This window comes from Enoplosus armatus, chromosome 19 (assembly GCF_043641665.1).
Source record: "Enoplosus armatus isolate fEnoArm2 chromosome 19, fEnoArm2.hap1, whole genome shotgun sequence".
NCBI lineage: Eukaryota > Metazoa > Chordata > Actinopteri > Centrarchiformes > Enoplosidae > Enoplosus > Enoplosus armatus.
Window position 1 is genome coordinate 11,502,575 of NC_092198.1, and position 10,055 is coordinate 11,512,629.

General features: G+C 41.0%; 1 protein-coding gene across 1 annotated transcript; it reads left to right on the top strand.

Moving 5' to 3' along the window:
- The first annotated feature begins 322 nt into the window (after positions 1–322).
- On the top strand, positions 323–8,528 carry chrna2b (cholinergic receptor, nicotinic, alpha 2b (neuronal)). The gene is made up of 6 exons (XM_070925658.1): positions 323–389; positions 4,660–4,811; positions 5,509–5,553; positions 5,706–5,815; positions 6,931–8,092; positions 8,403–8,528. The coding sequence occupies exons 1-6, from the start codon at positions 323–325 to the stop codon at positions 8,526–8,528; spliced, it is 1,662 nt and encodes a 553-aa protein (XP_070781759.1).
- The last annotated feature ends 1,527 nt before the right edge of the window (positions 8,529–10,055 follow it).

A 10,055-nucleotide genomic window follows, 5' to 3' on the forward strand; every position in this document is an offset into this window, starting at 1 on the left:
AGCCACTGTGCCGCTCCCTGGTTCAGCACCGGGTGATGGATAGCACGCCGGTTTAGTGCGCGGAATCAAAAAGGCACGTAAAGCGAGCGGGGCTGAAGTGAGACGGGTAACCCAGTCAGAGCATATTCATGCTCACTCCCCGCCCACAGACATAAACACGGCTGTAGTAACAGCGGAGGTGAAGTTGTCCTGATATGCCTCCCAGCTGCGAAGATGACAGATTTTGCTCACACATCACGGTCTCAAGGTAACGCTTTGACAGTGGACGGTAACGTCGCCGTGCTCTCCGGTGAAGTTGGACTTCTTGGTGCCAGAGTACAAAATGGGACACAACCACCTGTTCTGTGCGAGGACGGCTGTCCTCTGCTCGCTGCTCTTGTCTCCGGCAGGTGAGTTAAGCACTTTTTAAATATGTTCCCGCGGCCTTAACGTGCCTTTCACAAACGGAGAAGTGGACAAACATGCTTCCGATGTTTTAACAACAATTTACATTTTACCACAACAACACGCTAACTCTGCGACAGTCGGAGCGACATAGCACAACAGTAAGTGATACATTTCGGATTAATAAAAGCTTTAAAGTATCAAAACGTAATGTTAAGTTTACCTTTCAATCTGAACACCTGTGCGCTTTCACCCACAACTCCCACAATGCTTTTCTCTCATGTTTCCATAAATCAGGTTGTGTCCAGGTGGGAACCTTAGATTTGGGAAACGCTCACACGCAGTTTGATTAGATTTAGGCAACAAAACTGCTTGGTTAGGTTTGGGAAAAGATCATGGTTTGGGTTAAAACAATAAGTCAACGTTGATTTGGTTTCTGTGTTTGTACAAATCTCGCGAGAGTTCTGCAAATCTAGGGTTACTAACTCGACACTACCGATAAATCATCGTTTTGGGAGCCCTCTATCTTTCACTTCCACGTATTTTTAGTTTTAATAATAATAATAATAATGACACATACACAAAGCTAGTGTTAGCTGAATACAAAAGATGACATGACTAACGTTAGCTAGCTTCCGTCTGTTCGCTGATAGTTTGGTATCCAAAACGTAAAATTTAGAAATTGCCCAAGAGAAGCAGAGCACTTCAAAAAAAATTGTTTTAAAAGTCTCAAGAGCAGAGTGAGAAAATATTTTATATGTATATTTATATGTAAAAAGCGTACTCATATTTTCAGTGGATGTTCATGGTCACATATATGTGAAAAAAACAGCAATGGACATGACAAAGAAGCGTATAGTCAGAATTTGGACTAGGTCTCAGAGTTAAACCCCATCTATCGTGCACATTTTTCAAGAGTTTAAGAGCTTCCTGTGGACACATTTGTGGAAACAGGGTCAGAGATAACAATAGTTAATTTCAAGTCCAATCGAGCTCAACAGTGGAACTCGGACCTGCTGTATTTGGAAGTCGGTTCAGGAGCTTCTGTACGGGCATGTATGAGTTCTCAATAGACTCAAATGTAAGCTTTGTGTGCACAAACTAGTGCTCGTTCGGAAGTCTAAGATATGTGTTCTTGTGACGTACGTGAAAGAGGGTTTAAAAACACAGCCTACACTGTTATATCAAACGTGCTGCAGCTTCTGTGTCGCCTCCCTCCATCTTGACATGCAACAGCAATCAGATGTGCAGGTACTTGATCTCATGCCAACATACGTCTCATTACGACATTGACAGAGTTCAGCTCTACGACTCGAGTCCTGAAATTTTAGTCAACTCACGCAAAATTGTTGCATGTTGGATTTTTTGTGAACTTTTTACTCTTAAGTACTTGACAGCCCAATTTCACGAGAGCGCCTCTGGCCTGAGAAGCTGCTGACTCTGTCATCCTAACTGGTCAGTGTTTCATACACCTCTCGCCAATGGGCTTGGCCACGGTCCAACATCCATGGCCCAGTGTGCTGGATGTTGGAGGTGTCATCTCATTTCAAGTCTCCGCTGGCAGGAGGCTTTGATCTATGGCACCCAAGAGCCTTTTTTTTTTCAAGCCCCACATCTGGTCCTTCCCAGATGCACGGACAGATGAACGTGCGCCGCCCTGACTGTCAAGAGAACAGATAAGAAGTCTCTGGTGCCTGCTTGTTTGCCAGGATGAAATTAGTTCATGATGGCAGGAGAAGAGCCCAAGTGTACCGTGGGCAAATTAACTCTGAATTCATACAATTTAACGTTTAATTTCATGTCTAATGCCTCTTTTTCTTTTTTCTTTTTCTTTTTTCTTTTTACAAACTATTGCTAAAACAATGATGTCTTGCCTTAATAGTCACTTCACATGATATCCGCATATTTCTGTTAAAGAGACCCTCAAGCCAAAGAATTATCATGTGCAATAAATAATTTAAACAGATTTGCATGCCAGGTTAGCTCTATGCATGCTATTTAAGCCCCATCACCTGGTTATCCTCCACTGGACTGTCCTACAGTTATGGGTTGTAAATACCTGTTAATATGGTCATCAGAACTACAACTCACCCATGGACAGGTAATGATGTGGCCTTGGCCAAGCAACCATGACTGCTGCCAGATGCAGGTGGTCCAAGGTCTCGTTTGAGGATCCTTGATGGAAGCACACTTCATTGTGTTGCTTTATACACTGTCGAACAGAGATCCAGAGGAAGTGGGTGATAATGGCATGTAAACCCAATGGCACATCACTAGATCTTTTTAGTATTGATTCTTGAGGTTTGGCTTTGGTGTGATGCTTTTAATGTACTGCCACATTTCCTTACATACATCTCTAGAGAGAAGCTGTTACGAGATATTTGTCATAAAAGTTATTTTTCTGTACATTTAACAGTGATTGCAGTTATATTGACGGTATCGTGTATACATCAGTCTATAACTAACAAGAAATTATTTTATTTATTTAGTATTCCACTTAGTTCAGTGCGTATCTTGGTCACAATTCATCAACTAATAGTTCAACATTTTGGGAAATAATGGGATTGAGACCACTGTCATATCTGTTACAGTAACTAACCCTAATCCCTTGTTTCCAGTCTTTATGCTAAGCTAAGCTAACCAGCTGCTGGCTCCAGCTTCATATTAACTGTACAGACATGAGAGTGGTATCAATCTTCTTATCTAACTTTTAGCATTAAAGAGTGAATAAGTGTGTTTCCCAAAATGTCCACACGTTCTCTATAAACTGAAGCATGACCATCAAATCTGCAGGTGTTAGCTTATGGCTGATATACCGTTATCATCGTACATCAGCCCATAGGTAACAAGTAACTGCAGAACAGTAATGCCAAAGATATGTTTGAGGTAGTTTAGAAACACTGACATCCATTACATAATTTACTACATAGTTTTCCAACCAAATGGTACTTTTTGTTAAATGTAAGGGGTCTCACTCATAACATATCTTTGCCACAATTCTTTACAAAAAGTGATTTAATAGTGATTCGTTAAAAAACGGATATTGGCGATCTATGATCATCAGATTTTTGAAAACTCTGAAATATCATATACTGGTTTCAACAATCCAGTATCAGTCAGGATATAGTTTTGCAAACACACACTATCGTCACCCTCTGCTTCAAGTGAAAACTGTTAACTGTTTTATGCATCAGTTGTAACACAGAGTGACAGACAGCTCGACAATAAACACCCTTCACTAGTGAGGAATTAGCTCACCTCCACTTAACACAAGCAAGTAATGATGTGTGTAATTGACTCTGACTACATTGATGAAGGTGGAAGCGGTAATCCCCGAGGGACGGGATTCCTGTCTATTTCCATGCTATTCATTCTGCAGAAAAATAACACAGTGACTCAGTCTGAGCTTGTATGCAAATCTGTCTAGACTGCATATTCAAAATCAATTTGATTAGGCCACCAGTCATTGTGAAGCCACATATACATAATGATAACACTTAAGAGATAAAGAGAGGGCTGAAATGTTCCTGTCGAGGGAGGAGAGACACTTCCTCAGTCTCGCCCTGCTCACCTTGGGAGATTTTAGCAGGCGCCCCACATGGGGAGCTCAGATCAAGAGATCAAAAGATTTGCCAAGATGTGGAAAAGTCAATAAGACTTTACCAAGAAAAGTCTTCGATGTTTAGAGTAGGCCTCTGAGCTGAAACATGAGATGTTTACAACCCTCACCCTCACTCCCAAAAGCCACAATATCATGCCAGCCTGATTTACTACTGTTTGTTAAGTGAGGTTTAGGGGAGACACGGACGAGAGAACATGGATATGGTCCCAGCATTCCCTGTGCAACTTACTCCTGTCCTCCTCCACAGTACACACTTCCCCATGTAATTGTTACATTCTCTTTATTTCATACCATGAAATATTAAATGCTGAATGCCAACAAAACAAAGTGACGAGTTAAAACCGTCCAAATGAACTACATGTCAGAATGTCAAAAGGACGTTTGTACTAGTTTCATATTAGCTTGTTTAAATTTTGAAAACTCCATTTTGCAGTTCCAAGAGAGATAGTCTCAAGAAATATTTTATAGATCTATTAACTGCATATTTAAATAAAAAAAGAAAGATGGGAGTGAAATTTAATAGAATCTGGAATTTAATTTGCAGTGTTGAATAAATGTGGCCAATTTATAAATTCCACTACTCTCATATTGTATCTGCCCTCTATAAATGTTAAAAAATACTTTTTGAATTAAAATAAATGATATACCTACAGTTTTTTGTCACGAGAAGACCCACACGCACGCTGAGGATGATCTCTTTAAGACGCTGTTTGCTGGTTACAACAAGTGGTCGAGGCCCGTGCCAAACATCTCCGATGTGGTCATTGTCAAGTTTGGACTGTCCATAGCACAGCTCATTGACGTGGTGAGTTTACAGCACGTTTGTCCAATTCATGTTGTACATAAAGACTTTAACAGAGGTGATATTTAAAGTTCTTTTTGGTGACTTCATTGTGGGATTATGTAATTTTATGTCCTTCTCTCTTTGAAAACAAGCTGTTAATCTGTTTAAGTTGAAAAGCCCGTTACTAAGACGTGGATTTTTATATATGACTTGATTAAATGTGAACAAAGTGCGACAAGTTTCAAGGTCAGACTGAGAAGAAGACATTTTAGTTTATTTTTAAATGCAACAACTTATTCCTAGAGCTTTAATTCGCATGATTTATACTCATACTCTTATACATTGTCTTTCCTATACTTACCAAAACTGAAGCCACTGCAACTTTAACCCTCTTTACCCTGCAAGCTTTACTCTGTATGTGGTTTTTCACCAGTATGTTTTGACATTTTTATATACAGTAGCAAAAACAAATTTAGCAAAACTAGATTATGCACCCTCTGCCTTGTCACAGAGGAAACTGTTACAGAACACTTCACATCCATCAAGTTACTGAAGTAAAGTTGCTGCGAGGTATATTTGGGTCAGCTTTGACAAACCTCCAAGAACCTCTCATATATATTCTTCTGGCCTGAACCCAGAGATGACAGCCTTAACTCAGTCTCTCTGTCTATCTGTCTATCTGTCTGTCTGTCTGTCTGTCTGTCTGTCTGTCTGCTAGGATGAGAAGAACCAAATGATGACAACCAATGTGTGGCTTAAACAGGTCAGAAAAATATTTATTTTTCTTCATGTACAATGTTAAGAATAAGAAAAAACCTACCTCTACAGAGTTTATGAAGAATTTAATTACTTGTATGACAATTACTTAAAGGATCGCAGCCCTCTAAAACATCTCATATTGTTTGTATCTATCAGGAGTGGAATGACTACAAACTTCGCTGGAGACCGTCTGACTATGACAATGTGACGTCCATAAGAGTGCCGTCAGAGCTCATATGGGTACCAGACATTGTCCTCTACAACAAGTAAGTGTGATATGAGACTAACATAACAGTACATAAGAACCTTAACATTAGGCCTTAACAGTTCTTTTCATTATTGTTTAATCTGCCAATCATTCTCTTGATCAATTGGTTAATCATTTAGTCAGAAAATAGTGAATAATGGCACAATTTCCCAGGGTTGAAGCTGACTTGTTGAAATTGCTTGTTTTGTCCAACCAACATTCTAAAACTAAAAGGCTTTCACTTTACTGTCACAAAGGATGAAGAAAACCATCAAATATTCACATCTGAGAGGCTTGAACCAGAGATTTGTTTTTGCATTTTTGCTTTTAAAAATTGCTGAAATGATAAATTGATTATTGAAAGTGTTACTGATGTTATTAGTATTTTCTGTCAATCAGCTAACCAATTAATTGACTAATCTATTCAGATCTACTCAACTTAATCATGTTATTTAAGTGGTTTCATGACCAGGTCAAGAAAACTATTTCTGTCTACTGCACTGAAAAGGTAATAGATAACTTAAGATAAGTCTAACAGCTACACTCAATGACAATGACACAACGACTGGTTCAAATGGATGCCTCTTTACTGGATGGTATATTATATGAAGATGGCGCCATCTAGTGGACATATTCTGCTCCTCTGTTAAAATGTCTGCACCTTCACATTGGAAGACAGCAGTTGTTCCTGTCTCAAACTCTAAGCTATGTTAAAAATTATATTCACTTCATTTGTATTGTGCATCTCTGTTAGTGTCTGTTGATGCAGTTTATTCATCTTAAAATGCTGCAATGCTTCAATTGTGGAATAGACTTTTAAGAAACCTCTCCTTTCTCCTAAATTCACTTCATGGAGATTAAACCGAGAGGGTGGATGATGGAGACAGTGTTATCACAATCTGTGAGTGAAGGTAAAAAAAGGTTTGAAACTGATGAAATGATAAGACTCATCATTATGTTTCCAGCAGAAGCTATTATCACCATTAAAACGATGAATGAAGGGGAGATTAATGGAGAAGATTATTCGTTTTCTCAGAAAAAGGATTGTTACAACTCCTCACAACGCAGGATATGATTGTTTATCTGCTATTTGAGCCTTTGTCACCATCACTGATACGACTTCTGCTTTTCCAGCGCTGACGGTGAGTTTGCTGTGACCCATATGACGAAAGCTCACCTATTCCACAATGGTAAAGTTCGCTGGGTCCCTCCTGCCATTTACAAGAGCTCCTGCAGCATCGACGTCACCTTCTTCCCCTTTGATCAGCAGAACTGCAAAATGAAGTTTGGCTCCTGGACATATGACAAGGCCAAGATTGACTTGGAGCGAATTGAAAACACTGTAGACCTGAACAACTACTGGGAGAGCGGTGAATGGGCCATCATCAACGCTGTGGGGACATACAATACAAAGAAATACGACTGCTGCCATGAGATCTATCCAGACATCACCTACTTCTTCATCATTCGGAGGCTTCCCTTGTTTTACACCATCAACCTCATCATCCCCTGCTTGCTGATCTCTTGCCTCACTGTTTTGGTTTTCTATCTACCCTCAGACTGTGGTGAGAAGATCACCCTGTGCATCTCTGTGCTGCTGTCCCTCACTGTGTTCCTTCTCCTCATCACAGAGATCATACCGTCCACATCCCTCGTTATCCCGCTCATCGGCGAGTACCTCCTCTTCACTATGATTTTTGTCACCCTCTCCATCGTCATCACTGTCTTCGTGCTCAACGTGCACCATCGCTCTCCCAGCACTCACAAGATGCCCCGCTGGGTCCACTCCGTGTTCCTGGACCTGATCCCACGCTGGCTGTTCATGCGACGGCCCTTACCAGATGGCCGACGTCGCAGGCTGTTGCTGCTCCAGCAGGAAGCAGTGGTGGAGCGGCGGCAGGGCCGGATAGCCGGGTACAAATCTGGGAACTGCCTCAGCACCTCGGCTAACTGGTTAAGAGATGGGACCACACCAGAGGATAGAAGCAGTTACGAGGATTTAGAGCTGGGAACACTGACATCATACTTCTCCTTCCGTCCTCCTTCACCCAGACCTCCAGGGTCGACTCCTCCTCCACAACAGAAAAACCCACAGAACGGCCAGAACCGACAGGAGGGGGCTGCAGGGACAAAGAGACAGTTAACGGGGGCCAGAGTCAATCCCACTCAGAGGCCAACTAAAGTTGATAACGCAGTATCAGACTCAACATTCCTGCTTTCACCAAGTGTCATGCGTGCTCTGGAAGGGGTGCACTACATTGCAGACCATCTGAGGGCTGAGGATGCTGACTTCAGCGTGAGTATCAATGAAATGCCTAATAACCTTTGGCCTGCAAAGGCTCATGATTTACTTTATCCAACTTCCTCATAGTATATGGATTATGTGGGTCAGGGAAAGTTGGCCACATTACATAGCATTTTAAGTCTGGCTCCACAAAGATGACTGGTTCAAAAGAGAAAATGTAGTATGAAGTATGAAGTCAGCATGTGTATAAAAGGTAGTCTTCCTAATTAACTATGGACATCATAATGAGAATTTCATATCTGTAACTTTTTCATTTCTTGTTTTTTCTCTGTCTCTTTCTGTCGGTCTTAATTCTACGCAGGTGAAAGAGGATTGGAAGTATGTCGCCATGGTGATTGACCGCATCTTCCTGTGGATGTTCATTATTGTGTGCCTGCTTGGGACCATTGGTCTCTTCCTACCCCCTTGGCTAGCTGGCATGATATAGCTCTTGTGAGAAAGTGTTAAAAAAAAATTCATAATCACCACTAGAACTGCTACATTAGCGGCCCCATGAGGCTATAATGCTCTTTACATGCCACCAAAACAAAATTACCCTATTTTTAGATCCTTATAACTAGTTGGGCAAAAATGAAAAGGGTTTATCCTCTGTACGGTGGCCATTTTGGGAAGTCTCAGGCTCAGCAGTCCAGACTTGGCTCAACTTTCATCTGTCTCAGGTGCACTTTGTCAGCCTCAAGTGTACTTTCTCAGCCTCACCTGTAATGTTACTGTAACACTGTTGTGTTGCTAACATTAGCATGTCAACATGCACAGAGTTAACAGTTATCTTAAGTTAACCAACCTGTATGTTAGCATGCTAATGTTTAGCTTGTAAGATTTGGCATGTTAGCATGCTAAGGTTAGTATGTTAACATGCCAATGTTTAGTGTATTGTCTCTTTAGCATGTTAATTAACTTGGTGCCATCATCAGTGTTGGGAAAAGTGTTACAGTTATTCAGTAACATTACATTTACTAGTAACATTGGGATCAGTAACGACTAATCTTTAAGCTAAACTAAACTAAAGCTGTCTTGCTGGGAGTCAGAAGGTGGGATGGTCAACAGTTTTTCGTCTCTGTGCCTTCAGTGAAGAGACTGGTCAAGATATGTAAACGCTTATTTCAAGTGGCTCGAGGCGGAAGTGGGGGCTATCGGTTAACCTCCGGCAGAAACATGCCTTCTGGTGACTCCAAATCTGTTGTTGTTTTCTTAGCTGTCCAGCTAGCCACTGGTATACCCAGAAAACACCTGGGTTTTGAGTTGTATAGTGTGTAAATAAAGGTCTTTGAGGACCGGACTCCCAGGTCTGAGGTCACTGGGTTAATGGACAGTAGCTACCTCCAATGCCGATAGGCTGGCTACTCTACAAAGTGTGAGAGTGTGGAGTAACGGAGAGAAAAGTATGTTATAATTACCGCTAGTATTTAGTTACTAGTAAAGTGATGCGATTACATTTTCAATTACCAATAAGAGATCAGTTTGATTACATTTTCCAAGTGACTGGCCCAACATTGGTCAGCAGCATTAGTCTAAAAATACAGCTGATACTGACAGGAATTCATTCAGTACTTTGAGGTATTCTGTGAAAAGTTAGAGCTGTGGGTGATGCTTGATGAGCATAGTAAGGGCATCACCAAAGTCATTAGGATTTATCCTCTAGGGACGTAATGTAGCAAGTGTCATGGCAATCCGTCCAAGTTGTTAATGTCATTCATATGTTGGACTGTTGGAGACAGTGACAGACTGAAATTCCCATTCTGCCACATTTTTTCCAACGTGGATGAAGAGAAATATGGAAAAATTGCTATGAGATGCTGGGTTTGTGTCAAAAACTTTGACGAGTCAGAAACTTCATTCTACCTAAAATGGGATGGCTTTTACCTTTTTTATAAGTTTCTCAACTTTCTTTGGTTTTGACCAACAGTGGCATGCTGTACAAGGAATCCATAGTATCCTGGACACACTGACTGGG